The sequence below is a fragment of the Anoplolepis gracilipes genome, chromosome 4 (genome assembly GCF_047496725.1).
Source record: "Anoplolepis gracilipes chromosome 4, ASM4749672v1, whole genome shotgun sequence".
In the NCBI taxonomy this organism is placed as follows: Eukaryota; Metazoa; Arthropoda; class Insecta; order Hymenoptera; family Formicidae; genus Anoplolepis; species Anoplolepis gracilipes.
This window is the reverse complement of record NC_132973.1, coordinates 3772039-3794389: the sequence shown is the minus strand read 5'-3', so window position 1 is coordinate 3794389 and position 22351 is coordinate 3772039. Positions and strand designations below refer to the sequence as shown.

Sequence of the window (22351 nt, the reverse complement as noted above, 5' to 3'; positions counted from 1 at the left end):
AAATATTTATAAGTGAAAATAGATATAGATATACACTTGGATTATAAATATATATACCTACATCTATGTATTTTCAATTATAAAAATTTCAAAAAAATGTAATAAGCAAAAACATAGGAAAAATTGCAAAATTTAAATAAATTGCATCGAAATGTATGTGTCAGTACATATTAGATAAATGTTTCTACATAAAAAAATAAAGTTTAAGCTGGCATGTGCGGGTACGTCTTTAAATGCACAGAGTATCTTGGCATTAAGCTTTGCTTGATGTTTCCACTCTTCGCTTAATTCCAATTACATCGCGTAGACGGTTAATAATTAAAGGGCTAAAAGCAAAAATGTACCAAGTCCATAATTTATAAGATCCACTTTACATACGACTTCAAGTACTCAAAGCAGGTCTTACAAATTACAGACCTCGTCCGCTTTAGCTTTGAAGCCCTTAATTATGCTATGGTCTCTTTTCACTGAGATTTGTCCATCTTCCGAGAGAGAGAGAGAGAGAGAGAGAGAGGGAGAAGAGCAACGACACGCGAGAAACCCTCGCCGATTAGCTCGTCTCGATTTTTCCCACATTCGAAATCGAGGGGGTAGATCCACGTCAACGGGACATTTAATATTCAGCTAAGTTCCCGAGAGGAGGACAGGCCCGTGCATGAAGTCGAAGCCCCGTCCCACCCTTTCGTCGGATAATTCCAATTTCGCGGCGGACATTGACGAATCATCGATTCGCGCGGGCATCATTAACCACAAGCCGGCTACCTACGTGCATCCGCATGTTCGTTGTCAGTCTTGGACGAAGAGCCAGGTTATTGGCCAAGCGCCTCCTTCTCGCGCTATTTTTTCGAGTCGCCGCAATTGTGCTATACATCGTAGACTATAGATAATATTTTAGCATTCAAGCTAATCGTTGCTTGTTACGTGATTTATTGTTGAAAAGACTTGAAAAGTTCAATGTATATTTTTTTTATTTTTATTAACAATTTTTTTTCCTCCTTTTCGTCGCGAGACGTAATTACTTACTACTGAGAATAGCTTTTTTATTATCCATTAAATCCTGTTTATAGTTTATTAACAAAATTAGAATTAGTTTTTGCAAAATTTTATTTATAACGAAAATCGTTATTAACAATTTGTTCAATGACCGTCGAGGAAGAGAAATTATCATTAAATAATGAAGATAACTAGTATTAATTTCCTGAAGTTGTTTGATAATTATGAATGATAAATCCAAAGAAACAGGATATTTAACAACTGTGTAACTTTAAAAATAATCGCTGTGAAAAGTTTCTTGTTTACGCGTACATACGCTCCATGAGATATAGCGTATAGTCTACTCTATTTTTCATAAAAAAAAAGAATACTTGCTTCTCTCGATATGTGATACTCTCTCGTGTGTCGCGTATCTCTTCGCCAAAAGAGATAGCGTCGTCGGGGTACTGACGAATCGCGGATACGGCGACGCGTAATAGACCTTATTAATGATCGTTTTGCGCGACCGGACGAGGACACGCGCGCGCGTGCAGATAACGCGTACGAGACGGATGACGTCACCTGCCGAGACGTCCTACTCGCGCACGGACGCCCGCGAGGCCGAAGGCAACCGTGAGCACACGTACACGCGATGCGAACACGCTCGCGAGTCGAGGGCAGCGCGCGCGAGACAAGTGGAAGAGGGGAATAGATGCAGAAGTGAATGAATGTAGCGAGAAGCGTGGGCGACCAGTGGTTCTCCAGCTGTAACACCTCCGTTCTCGGTACGCGAGATAAAGGTCCATCAGTCAAGATCAATGGCCGACAGATTTTCAGGAGATTGTCGAGAGCGCCCTGCCATAGCCATTGTACATCACATAATATCCATTGTGCGCGATTGTAATGATTGGAACAACAGATTTGTCAGTCCATCAAAATACGTTATTTTTAATAACCACATCAAATCATATCGTTCGGAATTTAGAATAAATTAATTGCATTATGTTCGCATAGAAAGCTAAATAGTTCTCTCGAAAAGTTTATTCGAAGAAAATATCAGAGGTGAAAAAATATTTTTAATTCGTGGTAACCAAAGATTTTCCCATCATTACATTCACATTTGCAGTTCTTAATTTCATAAAGTATTACTTTATTAAAAATGTAAACATAATTTCATTAAAAGCCTTAATGTCAAAAATAAAATGAAAAGTAATATAAAAATAATAATAAGAGAATAATATTTATAAAATTTGAAAAAGTAAAAAAAGCAGAAATGGAGGAAGAGATGTAAAACCAATTGCAATAATGGTATTGATATTTTAGGTAAAGGAATGTTACAAGGCAGTCAAGTAAAAAATATTATTCCGTCAATCTTGTATGAGCGAAGCTTAAAGAGAGAAGGCGCGTGCATGCACGCGACCGTTCGCGACTAGTCAAGCATCACCACCGGGAATAGTATCCTGCCATCGCATCGCCGCTTGATTCATTCATGAAAAACACGAGGCTTTATCCTAATTAACACGAATTTCCACTCACATACACACGCGCAATTCATGCGGCCGCGACGACGGTCATTAAGTTCCCGCGGTACTATTTGCCACTGCTTCATCGATATCCGCAGCGTTAAACATAGGATTGAGAAGGAGATGTACGGATGGGAACTCGGAGAGGATGGTGTTGTAGATCGAGTGGGAAAACAGGGATTTCTCTCTCTCTCTTTCTTTTCGACCGGTACTTTAGAGCCTTTCTCCTAATATATATATTTATTCTTTAATTGAATAAATCAATAGCTCGTGGTCCAAAAGTGCTGCAAATAAAAAATTATTATTAAATTATAATTATATTCAATTATATACGCTCTTGTTGGAATTTTTTATTTATGTGGCTCTCAATTTCATGTCTCGTTCATTCAGGTCAAAGACGCTTCGTCTCTCTCTCTCTCTCTCTCTCTCTGTGTGTCTACAAACTTTTATATGTACATATTATATTATTATCGTAAGAATGTTTCCTCTCTGGATCGACACTTTTCTCTCCGCGAATATCGTTGGATGCATCTTGTCTGTCCTCTCCGCGAGCACACATCCATTTCCTATCGCGATAAACGTTAGTTAATCTGCTGTCGCTTTATTTTCTCGGTCATATTGTGCAATATCCGTACGTTTACACGTACCGCGTCATGTTCGGTCTCTCACTTGTAGTCGTGGCCTCCTATTTTCGTATTTTCGAGGCGTAGTATTCGACCTTGGCAGATAAAAGGAGACTTTTTGTGACACGAACGCGATCCTACGCAGAAGCGAGTGCTCGTTACGTATATGTGATAAAACACTTGCTTTTAGTAGATCGACTTTTCTAACGCATTAGTTCATCTAATGAAAAATAAAAATAAATCAACTAATCAGCGACAGTAATTTATTTTCTTTTTTATATTTCGAGGAATCTTGGATTCGGGAAATTTGATCTTGCGTAATCTTTCTGTTAAGACAATTATCGCGAATGTATGATTGAAGGTGGAGTAACGTTCAATGGTTAATCGCGCTATGAAGAATTATTACTTTCCGATTATCGTACATTTGAATTTTTTCTCATTGTGCATTTTCTCAATCCAACGTAAAGTGTCTCGAGCGAATAGCCAATAAATCATTATTAACAAGTATTAAATGTAAACAATTATAATGATTTTTATATTATTGAAAGAATCATACTCTTCATAAACAACTCGTAACAGTGATGGGAAAAGCCGGAAGATCGATAACCGTGTATAAACTATTCTTATCTCAAATCGGACAGTGTAAACGACGAGTGCATAGCTCCGAGAGTCGCCGTGAGAAAATCGTGATCGTTCGCGACATGACTTTCAGTTTCTCAAGTGGTTCTTCCCCGCGTGAAAGTCCGGGAGAATCATCGGATATGTCCGATAGAAAGCTCTTCCGCTGACATGCATTTCGCTCGTCAATATTTGGGAAACAGTTATGTAATTCTCCTAACAAAGACGACTCGAGTCAAATTCTTGAGTATGAAATAAATAAAAAATGTGTTAAATACATGATGAAAGAGTGCCATCTTATTAAAAAGATATACTACGTTGATTATCATTGTTATTAATTTTTGTCTTATTAATTATATAATTAATTATTGGTATCATAATTTAATAATATCTATTATTTGCGTGAATATTAGTAGTACATACATATATACATGCACATATAATTAACTAATGCAATTTCGATATCTAAAAATCTCACAACTTTATCTAAAATTATAATTAAAATAATTAAACAAAATAAATAATCAAATTATATATAATATTATTGTATATTTTTTATTCTTCTTTTATACTAAAAATAATTTTTATCTTATTAATATATCAGGATATGCAGTGAATATTTTGTTTAAAAGAAGATTCTTTAAAACTTCTGTAGGACATTTCTCTATTAAAATCTTCTTTGACTAAAAAATTTAATTATATAGTTATTAAATTATTGATATGTTTATTTTTGTTACTATTAAATATTTATCTACTATTATTTCAAGAATAATGAATAATAACATTATTAAAGTGAGAATTATCATTGATTAGATTTTAACTTGAATCACTTCAAAAAAACAAATCACACACTTGATAAGATTAAATTGACGAAGGACAAAATAAATCAGTAACAATTCCTTACGACATTCTTAACTACGCAGTTTGAAAAATTAGTTCTTGATGATGAACATGTAAAGCAGTCATAGAATTTCACAGTGTATCTCTTATTGTCAAATAATTTATTGAATTAATATAATATTTATAGCCTTTGTGAATAATTAATCGCGAAAGTCATTTTTAATTTGAATTCTAATGATAAAACTTTAGTCAAATAGTAAAATTAGCAAAATTAAATTTACTTTTTTCTTAATTATATTGATACTTTAATAATTAAGCATATAAATCTTTAAGTTGACTCGATAAAAACTGAAAACAATGAGCCTTCTCTAAAAAAATTGAGCCTTTTTTAAAGAATTACAATTAAATAATCGGAAAAATCATTCGAAGAGAATATTATTTTTATGTGAATTAAAAGTTTGTAATTGTTTTGATAATAATGAGTTAAGATTAGAAGTATACATTAATTAACTAATAAATAGCTAAGAAGGTTAAAATTATAGAAGGTGTTAAAATAATTTATCTATTTGAATGCACAAATTCTTTTATTTCATTTTTATCTTATTTTTTATTCTTTAGTTTTTTATTTCGACTTATTTTAACTTTGTCAATTCTCTAGAGATAGGGTGTGACTTATGCACCCTGTATGTATGTATGTATGTATGTACATACTTCTGTTATATCTTTATATAACAATAAAAAATTATAAGAAAAAAGGTTATATATAAATGTTTTAATTTATATATTAGCATTAAATTTATATATTAAAAATAAATATTTATCGATAAATTGTTCCAATAATAAATCAGAATACTATCTATTAAACGATAACATTAGCAAGAATTAGCAGCAGTTAACCTTTAACCACTTCACGATTTAATAATAATTTATCTTCCATATCAATAAAAATAAATTTGCCAAGGACACAGTCGATGGCAGCGCCTTCTGTTATTTATATTTTTTCGTATTTAGCAAAATTAATTTTCCATCTTGAAAAGCAGATAAGGACATGTTCTCAAGCGTATATCTCGTTATCAGATAATTCATCTAGTTATAGTAGTAAACAATCTCGATCAATACAAAATGTTTCCAATCTCTCGGCACAATTCTAACAACAATATATAAAATGACAATTGAATAGAAGAACAAAATTAACAACAATCTGAATTTTTATTCTTTCCTCGCGTTGATAGTCAAATTATCAAACGTAAAAATTGTTTCAATTTTGACGAACAATCTGTCAATCATCAATCTTTTCCTCTTATATGACAAATTAAAAAATTAGTATCACAATGGAGTTATCTACATTTTTCCTAACTATCCTCACAGCAGGTATCTGTTTATATTATTTTGTTCTACGCAAGTTATCTCATTTCGCGCAACTCAAGATTCCACATGTGCGACCGATTCCGTTTCTGGGTAACCTAGTGCCCTTCATATTCCAACGTGAATCTTTTGCGGAGGTCATATGCAAAATATATAATCTATTTATTTCCGGAGGCGAAATATTTCGGCTTCTATGACCGTCTTACAAGACCGTTGTACGTGATTCGTGATCCATAATTAATCGCCACAATAGCTATTAAAAATTTTGACAACTTCTGTGATCACCGGAGTTTCGTGAACGAAAGCGAACCAATGGCCAGTAAAAATTTATTCAGTCTACAAGGCGATCACGTGGCGCGACGTACGGAAACTTATCAGCTCAGCTTTTCACATCCAGTAAGATGAAGATGATGTTCGGACTCATGTGCGAATGTGCTGAAAACTTCACCAATTTTCTAGTGACACAATCCGGAAAGATTACTAAGACATATGATATGAAAGAAACGCTGTGCAGATACATCAACGATGTAGTGGCTACATGCGCTTTTGGCATTAGCGTGGATTCCTTTAAGAATCCAAATAATGAGTTCTAGTTGCTCGGCAGAAAAACATTTACCTTTGATGGTCGGCTATCTCTCATGTTTTCATACATGCTCACTTTCCTTGTTGCTCACAAGGCTTTTCAAATTGAGACTGTTTAGCGAAAGAGTGGAAAAATTCTTCAAAAATATTGTTAACAGCACGGTACAAATCAGAGATAAGCAGGGGATTTTTCGACCAGACTTGATCCAACTGATGATGAAGACTAGGAATAAAGATCAAGTTAAATTCGACATTGAAGAAATGACTGCTCAGGCGTTTATCTTTCTCTTTGGTGGATTCTGTCTCGATGGCTATGTGCTTTCTGACGCATAAATTGCTGTTAATTCTGATATTAAAGATAAACTGAGAGTAGAGGTTGATGATGTTCTTAAGAAAACTAATGGCAAACCTACTTACGAAACCATTAATGGTATGAAGTACTTGGATGCTGCTGTGAATGAATCTTATAGATTGTATCCGATAGCGAGTTTCCTTGATAGAGTGTGCGTAAAAGAATTCAAATTGCCATCAGCGACTTCGGATGGTGAATCGATCATATTAAAGCCCAGAGATGCTGTGTGGTTTTCAAGTTATACTCTACATCACGACCCCAAATATTATTCGCAGCCAAACAAATTCGATCCCGACAGATTTCTGAAGGGAGATGTGAATAACTCGGTCTACATACCGTTTGGTCTTGGACTTTGCTTAGGTAACAGATTCGCTTTACTGCAAATAAAGATCATGTTGTTCTATCTTCTGTGGCGTTGTGATTTTGAACCTGATGCTAACAAAACCAAACATCCCATAACACTGGATAAAAAGTCACAAGTCACAATGGCAGAGAGAGGTTTCTGGTTAAAGTTGAAAGCAAGAAACTCGGAAGATTCTGTAGCACAATATTTATCGAACGGAGTATTTGAGAACAGAAATTAATCATACTTATATAATTCTTATGCATTTTAAGAGTCTAACAATAAAATTATACCTAAAATAAACATTTTTATTATCAAATGCGCAAAAGCTTTTTCTAATCTAAATATTTAATCTAAAGAAATTAAAAATATTAAAAATAAAAAATTTCAGAAAATTATTTTGTATATATGTACATGTATATAAAACTTTTACTTTAAGTTGTAATTACAGACAAGATCTTGAATGATTATAGCGATAAAATTACACGATATTATTTTGATAGTTTGTAAAGAAAATAAAGTTGAAAAGACAAATAAAAATTTTGCTAAGAAATTACTTTAATTTATTCTTACACCTCTCATGTATATATGCTTTAGATATTGCATTTAATATTTACATTATTAATACCTTTTTCAAATGCAATATTTTTGTGGATGGATCAAAATTTAAATTAAGTTTTTGCTTTATCGTATAAGAAAAGGTACTTTCATTTTGCATATATTTATTTTTTATGATTGATTCTTAATTTTAATCGGACTTTTATAATTTAAGAACTTAAGATTTATTATAGTTCAAAATTGATATATGTTTTAATCCATATACTATAGTTTGACATAAAAATACTATTATATTACAAGACTGTAAAAATAGTTAAAATGAATAAATATAAAGTACATATAACATTTTTTTATTGCATTATTCAAAAATATTTTATCATAATCGTTATAAAGTAAGATATCATTTATTAAGATCCATATATCACATAAATTAACCTTGAACTCAAGTGAATTAATCAAATATCGAACATCATACGGTAAAAATAGTTTTGCAGATAGTAACACAATGATAACAGCCGATTAAAAGATAATTCTTCAAGTGGTATTTATAACGTAGTAACTGGTGCAGTTAATAAAACGAAACTGCTTCAAGCAAGAAGCAGCAGTCAATTTTTACATTTAACGCGCGATACACGTATCTAGATAATATAATATTGAATCCATAGAGATTATCATTTGCTAAAAGTGAAAATTTACAAACGTAAAAAATTGATAAAAACTTAGAGACAATAAAAAAACTAATAAACTTGTGTGCTAATGATATCAGTATAATCAAATTTAGAAACTATTCACCATCTCAATAAAAACTATATTAGCAAAACATTATAATATTGTCTCATCGCATAATTAACTGGAAAATCAGTGTGATGGAACTTTCTACTTTAATTCTGATTACTATTACGGCATGTATTTATCTATATTATTTAATCTTCGGCAAGTTGTCTCATTTCAAGCGACTTAAGATCCCACATGTGCGACCGATTCCACTTCTGGGTAACTTAGCGCCTTTCATTTTTCGACGTATGTCTCTGCCAGAAAACCTTCAAAAAGTATACAATCAGTTCCCGCATGTAAAATATTTTGGTTTTTACGATTTTATGGCGCCAGTCTATGTGATGCGTGACCCAGAAGTAATTACCACAGTTGCCATCAAAAATTTTGACAACTTCTGTGATCATGTTGATATATTCAAAAATGAACCACTAATCAATGGGAATCTATTTAGTATAAAAGGTGATCATTGGCGCGAGATACGCAAGCTTCTCAGTCCTACTTTCTCGTCCGGAAAAATAAAAATAATGTTTCAAATGATGTGCGAGTGTGCGGAAAACCTTACCGATTTCCTGGTAAACGATTCTGGAAATATCGGAAAGACGTACAATTTGAGGGATGTGCTGGGCAGATACGGAAACGACGTGGTGGCCACATGTGCTTTCGGTATAAGCGTGAATTCGTTTAAACATCCCAACAACGAGTTTCTTCTTCTCGCCAAGGAAGCCTCGATGTTCTCCAATAATTCTCTCAAACTCTTAATAAATAAACACTTCCCACTATTCGTGGGACTTCTCGGATTAAAACTGTTTAGCGCAAGAGTAAGAAATTTCTTCAGAGAAATTATTATTGATACAGTAAAGACTAGGGATGAACAGAAAATTATTCGTCCAGATATGCTTCATCTGATGATGGAACAAAGAGATAAGACTGATGGTGTTTCGATCGACATTGATCAGATAACAACTCATTCGTTTGTCTTTCTCATCGCTGGATATGATTCGACAACAACAGCTATGTGCTTTCTGGCACATAATATCGGAATCAATTTTGATATTCAGAACAAATTGAGAGCTGAGATTGACGATGTTCTAATTCGGACCAATGGCAAGCCTACTTATGAAGCCATTAGTCAAATGAAGTATTTGGATGCTGTGATAAACGAGAGTCTTAGATTGTATCCACTAGCACCTCTTCTCAGCAGAGTATGCGTGAAAGATTTTGAATTGCCACCAGCGACTCCGGATGGCGAACCGATTACATTAAAACCGGGAGACCACATCTGGTTGCCAAGTTATGCTCTGCACCGTGATCCCAAAAATTATCCTCATCCGAACAAGTTCGATCCTAATAGATTCCTCAACGATGAAGTAGAAAACTCACTCTACATGCCATTCGGTATCGGACCCAGAAGCTGCATAGCTAAGCGATTTTCTATGATAAAACTGAAAATTATGACATTTTACTTGCTATGGCGTTGCGATCTCGAACCTGATACTAAGACTAAGATTCCTATGGTATTGAGTAAAAAATCTTATGTAATAAGACCAGAAGGTGGTTTCTGGTTAAAATTGCGAGCGAGAAAATCGAAAGCTCCTGTTACGCTTATCGATTGAAAGTTTAAATGCAAAGATTAATGATAATAAAAGATGGATTCACTAATTTTAAAAAACAGATATACTTTAAATACAATTTTATGCTTAAAATAAAGTTACAAATATAATTAATCTAGATATTATGTAGAGGAAAGTATGATGGTATTAATTATATATTACTATGGCCAATTTTATAAAAACTAAAACTTTGTAATAGATTTCTAAGTTAATAGATAAAGTAGGTTTTAGATATATTGTAATAATGTGCAGACAATTTAGACATATTGTATCGAATATTGTATCGAATAATCTGCGTAATATAAATAAATTAACTTTGAATGAGTTTCAGAGTTTGCTGCTCTAGTTGCTTTAAAATAAATTAAATATTAATTCATTTATTAACAATTATTTCATCATTTGGTTATATAATTATACATGCAGTTCCTAGAAAGTATTTATAACGAAAATGGCATATTTTTAATTAAATTTTTGTTATAAATAATAATATAAATTAACCATAATAAAATCTGCTGAATATATTTTAAAAAGAAACTAAAACTTTGTAATAGATTTCTAAGTTAATAGATAAAGTAGGTTTTAGATATATTGTAATAATGTGCAGACAATTTAGACATATTGTATCGAATATTGTATCGAATAATCTGCGTAATATAAATAAATTAACTTTGAATAAGTTTCAGAGTTTGCTACTCTAGTTGCTTTAAAATAAATTAAATATTAATTCATTTATTAACAATTATTTCTTTAAAATTTGATAAGAGCTTAAATTGTTATGACAATATAATTGTACAATATTATTTTAAAAAAAAATTAAGTTAATAAAAATAAGTTAAAGATTAAAATTTCGGTATAAAAATTCTTTCTCATATGTGTGTTAAATACTGCACTTAATGCATTTATATCTTTCAATGTCATATCTAAGATTACGTAATAAAGAATGTTACTTTGTAATTGATTTGAAAACTATGATAAATTAAATATTTTTTACCAACATTTGTGAATATGCATATACGTAAGATAAGTCCTATACACATTTTTTTAATAAAGGTAAGAAGTTTGATTATGACACTGTTATAATTCATCTATTAAATACATATATTGTACCTAATATTAAACTATAAATGTTGTACGTGTGTGTGCGTGTTTATTTTTATTGTTTTTTATATTATAACAGCAATAAAATAAATAACAATGAAACTGTATAAAAAAATATATATATATAGGTATATATATTGAAAAGAGCGTCTATAAAAAATAATAATATACTTATTAAAAATAATTAAATGATGTTGAATAAAATATTTTTTTACTTTTAAGAATATTTAACGTTAGCGTAAGAGAAATGAGATATATGTATTATTGATTGTTGACATTAACTTTAACCTAATTAAACTAACGATAAACTTCGTGTTCACTGACAAAATCTTGTGATTACATATATATACGTATGTACATACACATATATGTAATATACATATTATAACAACAAATGTTAGTACCCTTGATTAGAAGGAAGACTTTTAGAGTGTTTTATTATTGTATAACATATCTACATATCTACATATCATTTATATCATATCTACATATCTTCAAACAAATTTGTTATTTCAGAAAAGAAGATAATTAAGTATATACTTAATTCCTTTATCTACAATCGCGACGCATATATGTAATATACATATTATAACAACAAATGATAGTATCCTTGATTAGAAGGAAGACTTTTAAAGTGTTTTATTATTGTATAACATATCTACATATCTACATATCATTTATATCATATCTACATATCTTCAAACAAATTTGTTATTTCAGAAAAGAAGATAATTAAGTATATACTTAATTCCTTTATCTACAATCGCGACGCATATATGTAATATACATATTATAACAACAAATGATAGTATCCTTGATTAGAAGGAAGACTTTTAAAGTGTTTTATTATTGTATAACATATCTATATATCTACATATCATTTATATCATATCTACATATCTTCAAACAAATTTGTTATTTCAGAAAAGAAGATAATTAAGTATATACTTAATTCCTTTATCTACAATTGCGACGCAATTTCGTTTCTATATTTGTCGTACAGAAAACGAAAAGGATTACTCCAGCAAAATCAATTCAAGCATTTAATTCAAGCGTTTTTTAAATTATATATATATATATAATCGCTGCATTAATATTAATAAAATGTAATTAAATTTTTCTTCCATTTACATCACGAAACATGATTGATGTAATCTAAGCCGGTCGAGAGAATATATCGTCGGCCAAAGTTAGTTAAAGGCTACCAAGCGTAATTTACACCTAAGTCTCCGAGAAAATAATCAACAAGCTTGTCGATGCAACTACAAGTCGCACGTCCGTCGTCTTTAATCCTGTCTCGGAAAAAGAACGAAAAGGAAATCCACACTCGGCTGCTCGCGAGTTCTCATCATCCGGCGATGTAACGCGAACAGAGGAAATATTTAATGGCCATATCATCGGCCACTCGATGGAAACAAGAAATGAGAACGGGAGAAACGCATTACGGAGGAACAAGCGCGAGCATGCACGTTGATATCGAGATGTCCCCTGTCCGAATTAATCATAGTCCCAGTCGGTCGTCAGACACTAATACGGCCAGTTAGTCAAACTGTGTGTGGAATGGTAATCTACAAGTCAACTGACTTGGTTTCATGTTCTCTCTTCTGAAAGAGTGGTTAAAAGACCAATGGCATAATTAAAATTTCTTTTATATTCAAGACTGGGTCCCCAAAATTTTATATATCTTTATATTTTAGCGTAACTATATTTTATGTAATACCTATATCAAACAATATGTTACTATATTTTATACTTTATTTGATAGCATAATGTACTTTTAATATGTTAAGTGATAAAAACTAATTTGAATTATAAAAGTTTTCAAGATTATTATATATACTAAAATAAGACTAAAATTATTAATATTATCTATTAATTATATTATAGTTTTTATGTATGTGTGTAAATTGTGAAGTCCTTATTTAAAAATTTTTTATTTCTTGATCGTGCGTTGCTATATTTTTACTAATTATAAGTAATAATTACGCCACTGTTCGAGAAAAGTCTAAATAGTTTCGTCTTTGAATTTTTTGTGTCCGAAAGATTGAGAAACGCTTAGATAATCGAAACAAAGAGCAAAAATGAGACATTTATAAATCATGCTTATTCGTTGCATGCGTGTTATTTATTTGTGCATTCGATGGTAAAGCGTGTACTTTTGTCGATATGTACTTTAACATAACCGATGACTGCTTTTATGCAATATTTGCAACATTTACGTGCGCAGTTTCACTTTCGTATAATGATCTTAAATTGCAGCATCATTGTTTGCTTTTAACTCGTAGCTATAGTATTTTTTAACCTTTACAAATACATATATCATAAAAAGAAATAAGACTAAAATTTATTTCGTTAGTTTGAATAGAATAAATAGAATATTTAGTCATATAAATTTTATGCATTTCTAAAAGAAATATTTAAAAAATACAGTATTAACTTATAATGTAAATCGTACTCTAAATTATTTATTCCGGCTAAAGTATTAAAGAAATATGTTTTGTTTGAAATCCTGGGAATCACTTATAGCCTTGTTTCACGAAGTCGTTAATTATTTTCCACGAGAGAGACAAATGACGTTCACCATCCGCTATGCTGCGAATCAAATGTTTCGCATAAATATCCGGGATTACATCTCTAAGAGAATTATTCTTATGCCTGCTGTCTTACGTAATCCGACTTCTTGCACAATTTCTGTGTCAATTAGGGCAAGGTAAAAAGTACTTTGGTAGAAATATTACGATTTATGTACTTAGTGGAAGCTTTTCCTGTAGTCATGGCTGTTTAAAGATCTAGTCATCAGTCGATCCGATTTACATACAAATAGCATCCACTTTAACGGCAGTATCTCATTGTCAACCGCTGGTAATAGAAGGCGATGACGCAATCTGTGACATAACATCGAACTCACCAGTCGCATCGTAGCGATGAGAAAATTTCCAGACAGTTCGCAATTCACGGTCTAATGTTGTGTACGTTGACGTGTCTCAAGATTATATAAAAAATTTTTCTTTTAAAAATATAATATTTACTAATATATTATATTTGTTTAATGTATCGTATATTTAAAAAATATTTGTTTGCAGTTTTGCAGTTATTTTTTAAATTATATAGAATCGAAGCAATTTAAATTTTTTTTTATATCAAGTATCTTTTTTTTGCTGTAAAATTGCCTGATGACAAAGAAATGCATCAGCATTATGAGAGTGTTAATTATTTCAATGTCTATAAAAAACAAATCATATTATCCAAGTGTACTATATATATTTCACTTCTAACATCTATATAGTCTGAAATATTTTATTATAAAATTTTGTTATAAAAATTATTGAGTGTGTGTGTTGATTCCCATCAAAATCGGCCTAATTAAATAATCGTAAATGTCACATTTTCCATAACAGCAAATAAAAAAATTGTTTTTTTTGGATTAAAATTTAGATACCGCTTTTTATATATTTTTTTCTCTGACAAGTATTTCAAGATTTTGTTTCAAATTAGTGCTTTATTTTTTTTACAAAACACAATCTAAACAAAGAGATGTATGCATCACGCTATCCTTTCTATCGAAGTCAGCGTGATGCTCGTGTTACGACAGGCAGAAGCGAAAGTGCAATTCGCTGATTATGAGATGCGTCTCTCATATAATCGCGACCGATAATATATCCGTGCATACATGTATCCTTCTTTTCCCTCTCTGTCTTTCGTCGAAACTAACGCGTATATTATAAATTAGCTGTGCACAAGCGTTAGCGATTGTTCTTGCGCTCGGCAATATAATAGAACGCCGATTAGTTCGAGATAAGCGGATTAATTGAGTACGGATTTTGTTTCGTCGGCGTTTTTATGGTGATGCGTAAAAGTCTTTTTTACCTGTCAACTGTTGAAAAAAAAAGTGTCGCCCTTTCTAAACGCTCCGATTAGCGAGATCAGCTCTTATCGCAGGGCACTTAATTAACAAGCTACTTGATGCGATTCGAAATTACATACACTGTAGTAAATATCGATAACTAAGACATCTCCTTACTTAGATAGATATAATTAAGATTTGCATGTAGAGGCTAATTAACTAATATGCAAGCTATTTTGTATTCATTTGATTTTTTCTAGGAATATTTGCGTTCTGAAAAATCTTTTAAATAAGGAATAATGAATATTAATGAGAATTTTAAAGAATATTTAATATTTACACATTTTGTTTGCATAACAAAAGATAATTATTAATTATATGATGTATTGAAAATAAAATCTGATTAATCTTATAACGGTAAACTATCCTGGATGCATAATCGCAATTTGTCGAACAATTAGATGCAAGTTTAAATACAATTGTGTGTGAGTACGATAGTATGAAATAAATCTGTCTAAAGCCTGAGTATAATCGTACGAAACAACCGTTAGCGATTGATAAAATTATGATTGCTCTGTGGGCTTAAGGTATATTATTAGATTCGATAATTAACCGTTTACAACTTTCGAGGAGGTACATGGTAAATAAACTAATAGGTAAATGAAAACCTCATGATAAATCGTTCATGGGCGTTTCAATAAATATTTGAATGTCGAGTCATAAAGAATCAAATGGTGTTCGATATGAAATATCGTTCTGGAATAATAGCGACTTAATAACACTATATGTAAATTACATGTATTTACAGTTAGCTCATACAATTCATGAAAAATCTATCTTAATTCGATCTCTGACTGGGTAGCGGTTAGTTTAATTGATCTTTGATAACCAGGTTAAATGCAATATAGAATTTCGCTTTTTTCTGATATAATTACTATGTAATCGATATCACGCCGATTGTAGGCGTGTGAATGACCAGCAATCTTCTACTCCTCCTATAATCAGAATTTGACGTTACCTAATATGATGAGTCATAGAAACAAAGCGGAACACAAGTATTTTTGACGTTTAACGAGACTAGCGTTTCGATAGATAAAATTAAAAATAATAAAATTGTGTCTTTCGTTTATTTTTGTTAAAGCAAAAATATGAACGATGAAGAATATAAATAGTATTAAAGATATTGGTCAAAAAAGAATATTTACAATTATGTTTCAATCATCAAGCTATAAAAGATATAAGAAGAGAAACCAATTTAATAATATAACATAAATTTTTTAAGTTATATTTTTTATCATAATCATAGTAAAGTAAAATATCATCATTTATTAAGATCCATATATCACATAAATTAACCTTGAACTTAAGTGAATTAACAAATATCGAATATCATACGGTAAAAATAGTTTTGCAGATAGTAACACAATGATAACAGCCGATTAAAAGATGATTCTTCAAGTGGTATTTATGACGTAGTAACTGGTGCAGTTAATAAAACGAAACTGCTTCAAGCAAGAAGCAGCAGTCAATCTTTACATTTAACGCGCGATACACGTATCTAGATAATAAAATATTGAATCCATAGATTATCATTTGCTAAAAGTGAAAATTTACAAACGTAAAAAATTGATAAAAACTTAGAGACAATAAAAAAACTAATAAACTTGTGTGCTAATGATATCAGTATAATCAAATTTAGAAACTATTCACCATCTCAATAAAAACTATATTAGCAAAACATTATAATATTGTCTCATCGCATAATTAACTGGAAAATCAATGTGATGGAACTCTCTACTTTAATTCTGATTACTATTACGGCATGTATTTGTCTATATTATTTTATCTTGGGCAAGTTGTCTCATTTCAAGCGACTTAAGATCCCACATGTGCGACCGATTCCACTTCTGGGTAACTTAGGGCCTTTCATTTTTCGACGTTTGTCTCTGCCAGAAAACCTTCAAAAAATATACGATCTGTTCCCGCATGTAAAATATTTTGGTTTTTATGATTTTATGGCGCCAGTCTATGTGATTCGTGACCCGGAAATAATTACCACAATTGCCATCAAAAATTTTGACAACTTCTGTGATCACCCTGATTTATTCGAAAAAAATGAACCACTAATCAGTGGGAATCTATTCAGTGTAAAAGGTGATCATTGGCGCGAGATGCGCAAGCTTCTCAGTCCTACTTTCTCGTCCGGAAAAATAAAAATAATGTTTCAACTGATGTGCGAGTGTGCGGAAAACCTTACCGATTTCCTAGTGAACGATTCTGGAAATATCGGAAAGACGTACGATATGAAGGATGTGCTGAGCAAATACGGAAACGACGTGGTGGCCACATGTGCTTTCGGTATAAGCGTGAATTCGTTTAAACATCCCAACAACGAGTTTCTTCTTCTCGCCAAGGAAGCCTCGACGTTCTCCAGTAATTCTCTCAAAGTCTTAATAAATAAACACTTCCCACTATTCGCGAGATTTCTCAGATTAAAACTGTTTAGCTCAAGGGTAAGAAGTTTTTTCAAAGAAATTATTGCTGATACAGTAAAGACTAGGGATGAGCAGAAAATTATTCGTCCAGATATGCTTCATCTGATGATGGAACAAAGAGATAAGACTGATGGTGTTATGATCGACATTGATGAGATGACAACTCATTCGTTTGTCTTTCTCATCGCTGGATATGATTCGACATCAACAGCTATGTGCTTTCTGGCACATGAAATCGGAATCAATTTTGATATTCAGAACAAATTGAGAGCTGAGATTGACGATGTTCTAATTCGGACCAATGGCAAGCCTACTTATGAAGCCATTAGTCAAATGAAGTATTTGGATGCTGTGATAAACGAGAGTCTTAGATTGTATCCACTGGCACCTTTTCTCGACAGAGTATGCGTGAAAGATTTTGAATTGCCACCAGCGACTCCGGATGGCGAACCGATCACATTAAAACCGGGAGACAACATCTGGTTTCCGAGTTATGCTCTGCAGCGTGATCCCAAGAATTATTCTCATCCGAACAAGTTCGATCCTGATAGATTCCTTAACGGTGAAGTAGACAACTCACTCTACATGCCATTCGGTATCGGACCCAGAATCTGCATAGCTAACCGATTTGCTATGATAAAACTGAAAATTATGGCATTTTACTTGCTATGGCGTTGCGATCTTGAACCTGATACTAAGACTAGGATTCCTATGGTATTGAATAAAAAATCTTTTATAATGATGCCAGAAGGTGGTTTCTGGTTAAAATTGCGAGCGAGAAAATCGAAGGCTCCTGTTACGCTTATCGATTGAAAGTTTGAATGCAAAGATTAATGATAATAAAAGATGGATTCACTAATTTTAAAAAACAGATATACTTTAAATACAATTTTATGCTTAAAATAAAGTTACAAATATAATTAATCTAGATATTATGTAGAGGAAAGTATGATGATATTAATTATATATTATTACTATGGCTAATTTTATAAAAACTAAAACTTTGTAATAGATTTCTAAGTTAATAGATAAAGTAGGTTTTAGATATATTGTAATAATGTGCAGACAATTTTAGACATATTGTAATATTATATCGAATAATCTGCGTAATATAAATAAATTAATTTTGAATGTTTCAGAGTTTGCTGCTCTAGTTGCTTTAAAATAAATTAATTATTAATTCATTTATTAACATGTATTTCATTATTTGATTATATAATTATATGCAGTTCCTCCAGTATTCAGAAAGTATTTATAACGAAAATGGCATATTTTCAATTAAATTTTTGTTATAAATAATAATATAAATTAACGATGATAAAATGTGCTGAAGATATTTTAAAAAGAAACTAAACTTTAAAATTTGATAAGAGCTTAAATTGTTATGACAATATAATTGTACAATATTATTTAAAAAAAATTAAGTTAATAAAAATAAGTTAAAGATTAAAATTTCGATGTAAAAACATTCTTTCTTCTATGTGTGTTAAATACTGCACTTAATGCATTTATATCTTTCAATGTCGTATCTAAGATTACGTAATAAAAAATGTTACTTTTTTTTCTGTTAGAAATATTTGCTTCATTTTTATATCACGATCCAACAAGTATACTCACGAGCATTTGCTGATCAGGTGGGCGCCAATTAGAGAGGCGAGAGATTTCTCGGAGAGTTAACGCGGCGTCGTTCACGAATGTATTTAGATCGCGCTGAGAACGGGCCCCCGGACGCCCTCTCCCTCCCCCTGGTCTAGATTTATTATCCAGCGGGACGTAGGCAGATCGCCCACCACCGTCGCCGGACCCCGGCTTCCCACGCATCTCTCATTCACCGATACCTATTTAATCGCATCGGGGGTTGCCTCGGGTTAGATTGGCTCGCCGCGCGCGAGTTCGGCCCCATTGTGCCATTAAAACACGACGGCGAAGTCAGAATGTAAGCAATGCGCGACCGCGTGTTCGCTCTGTCTTACTCTAGCGAGATATGATTGTGATATAAAGAGTCTATCTAGTTCTAACAATAAGTACTGACACTGAGTGCATCTGCAGCAGTTATTTCGTCACCATAGAGAGTCAACTAATAATAATAGCGTGTATTTTCTTTCAAAATATTTTCAAAAAAAAATCTTTCTACCTAAGAATATTACTTTGCATCTAATCTCATTGACAATCCAAGTATAATATTCTATTGAATATAAATGATTCTTTAAACGAATCTTCAAATATATAAATAAATAGAGGATTATCAAGAACACAGTAATTACTTTATGCTGATGTAAAATTTATCCTACGATATCTTATTTCTTAGTCATTACAAGTAGTTTTGCTCTAATCAAAACTTGACTTGACTGTGCGCTTTGATTTCCATATCTATATTCTTGTATTTAAAAATTTGCGACAAGTCTAATAAAATGAAACTTACGGTGATACCCCGATGCGATGTATAAGGAAAAGGTTTGGCCTCATCAATTTCAAACACACGATTCCAGACAACCTGTCGCTCTAACATGATAACGTGGTAAATCTAACATGTTCCCGTGTGCGTGACAAGCTTCTCCCCGGATAATCGACAAATATATACATGTACACGCACCGCTAGATATGCTCGACAAGGATCGAAAAGCGGCGCCAACTCAGCAGGTTAACCCACACACACACGATCGACCGATCGCGTCATCTTCTTATATCTTCGATGACGTCACGCCGCGCATGTTGTGGCGAACAGGGCAGGGCAGGGCAGGTTAAAGACCTCGAAATATCAGCTCGGAGACCGCCCTGTTTCTCGATTAATCCGGCCTGAGAATTAATTTTACATTAGCCTGGCACGCGTGGCCCTCGTTTTGGCGAAAATGGATTAGCGCACCTACTTTAACTTTCGTGACCGAGAGAAGGAATTAATCCCCTTGGCTCTTGCCGATAAATTCGCCATTTCAAAGTCGCAACGTATTATTATCCGGCACAAACATTATACATACAGTATACGTCAATGTTGCAATGCCTATGCTATATCTACGGTAAATTATAAATCATTTCGTATAATTATTACAAAAGACGGATGCGAACGAAGGGAGGGGTGCAATGTGTTATTATCTAAAATTTGACATACGGCGATATACAATATATTGCGTCGCGAGGATATATAATAACACACTCGTCACACACACCATTATCGTATTCATATTTACCTAACCACGTGCAATAATGCCGCGTGACAAGTGCAATTTGCATATAATTTGTCGAGTTTTAGCTGAAGAGATCGCGTTTACGGCGTGCCATCTCTCATTTCGCGAGAATTGCAAAGGAATTTCTTTAGTAGATGTGTGCGTGTATGTATATAAAGAGAAAGAGAGAAAGAGGCTGAGATAGAGTTCCCTCAAGTTATTTATTAGACAAATCGCACGCGGTACCGTTAATCGCGCTGCGTTCGGATTATTCGCTATGTAATTTCTATCCGACGCGATTTCGAACGTTTAAGCGGTCTTAACGGAACATAAACTTCTCGTTTCCACGCGACCGATTCTCGCTGTTAACCGGACTGATACTGGCGGCAATCGATAATTACGATTCACCGCCAGTGACGGAATAATCTGTCAGTGTCGATAATTGTGATGATTACAGGCCTGCGTCGCCTTACGCAAACAACCCTGTCATCGTTTAATTCCTTTTTCGCCGGACGCGTTCCTTTTAATTCCTTTTTCTCTGTCTCTCTGGGTATACGCGACTCGCGAAGACAACGCCTCGGGCGGCAATAAAATAATTAGTGAATAAAAAGTCTCGGCGCGCGTGCAACGAACGAGAGCTGCATTGATTGGAGAACGAGACTCGCGTGATGCGTGATACTCGGGACGAAACGCCTCATCATCCCATCACGGCGACATTAAAGTGTCATTTACATAACAATTAACCCCTCAGAAACGCGTGTCGTAGACTCGCTCGAAAGAATCCACAAACAGTTTTCGAGACTATATGTTGAATTATCGCGCAACGTAATGTATACAAATATATGAATCGCGTGCACGAGAGACACACGTGAACTTGGTGTGAACAGGCTCCCTCCCCCCTCCCCCTCCCCCTCGCCCTCGCTCGAGACCGAGCGCGATTTGCACGATCGTTATTACGTAATACGTCCGCGTGATAGATAACGGAGGAAAATTGTCGTGCCGATTTTGCGCCATTGCTAATCGAAGTCGTGCGACGTAAAATCTCCCTTAGGATATAAATGCCGCGTGTTTGCGCGAAGCAAGCGCAAGCCCTGTCCCTCCGGGACAGGGATAAAAATTCTGCGAGCACACAACTCGCTCGCCGTGCGATTTACTACGCCCACGGCGACACACGACCGCCCTGGCCGGCGATAATTAGCGCGTGTGACGGAACGATCCGTCATCATCGATAATTATGACGATTACGAGAGAACGTTCGCGCGCGCGCGCGCAAAAGAGAGAGAGAGAGAGAGACAGAGGGGATGAACAGGCGGCATTGCGTGCGTTAATGCGTCCGGGCGCGCCAATCGCGGCGCGCCCGTCGGGCTTAATTGCGACTAAGCTACGAAACGTCGATTAACGATCGCAACAACCGGGCGCCGCGACAAGCGTCTTAAATCAACGGCAGTGAACGTCCGATACGACCGATGATAGTTCCCGGCGTAGCGCGCGCGAGCGCGATCCTTTATCTGCGTTTGCGCTCGCTTATACCGCTCGTGCTTCGCGTAGCGTTGCATTTGCGTGCCGCGCTCATCCATTTTCTGTTCTTTCTCT

The 22351-nt window shown here is 33.4% G+C and overlaps 2 protein-coding genes and 1 pseudogene across 2 annotated transcripts; all 3 read left to right on the top strand.

The window, feature by feature from the left end:
• The first annotated feature begins 5907 nt into the window (after positions 1 to 5907).
• LOC140664484 (cytochrome P450 9e2-like) lies at positions 5908 to 7459 on the top strand (annotated as a pseudogene).
• A 927-nt stretch (positions 7460 to 8386) lies between these two features.
• Positions 8387 to 10595, top strand: LOC140665152 (cytochrome P450 9e2-like). Its single transcript, XM_072890904.1, has one exon. The coding sequence runs from the start codon at positions 8643 to 8645 to the stop codon at positions 10161 to 10163; it is 1521 nt and encodes a 506-aa protein (XP_072747005.1). The 5' UTR covers positions 8387 to 8642; the 3' UTR covers positions 10164 to 10595.
• Positions 10596 to 16437: 5842 nt separating this feature from the next.
• On the top strand, positions 16438 to 18678 carry LOC140665488 (cytochrome P450 9e2-like). Its single transcript, XM_072891667.1, has one exon. It carries the CDS (start codon positions 16887 to 16889, stop codon positions 18408 to 18410), a length of 1524 nt encoding a protein of 507 aa, XP_072747768.1. The 5' UTR covers positions 16438 to 16886; the 3' UTR covers positions 18411 to 18678.
• Positions 18679 to 22351: the final 3673 nt, after the last annotated feature.

Bases quoted from the DNA above. Each gene is read 5' to 3' on its own strand.
- LOC140665152 (XM_072890904.1), top strand. From the start codon at position 8,643: ATGGAACTTTCTACTTTAATTCTGATTACTATTACGGCATGTATTTAT.
- LOC140665488 (XM_072891667.1), top strand. From the start codon at position 16,887: ATGGAACTCTCTACTTTAATTCTGATTACTATTACGGCATGTATTTGT.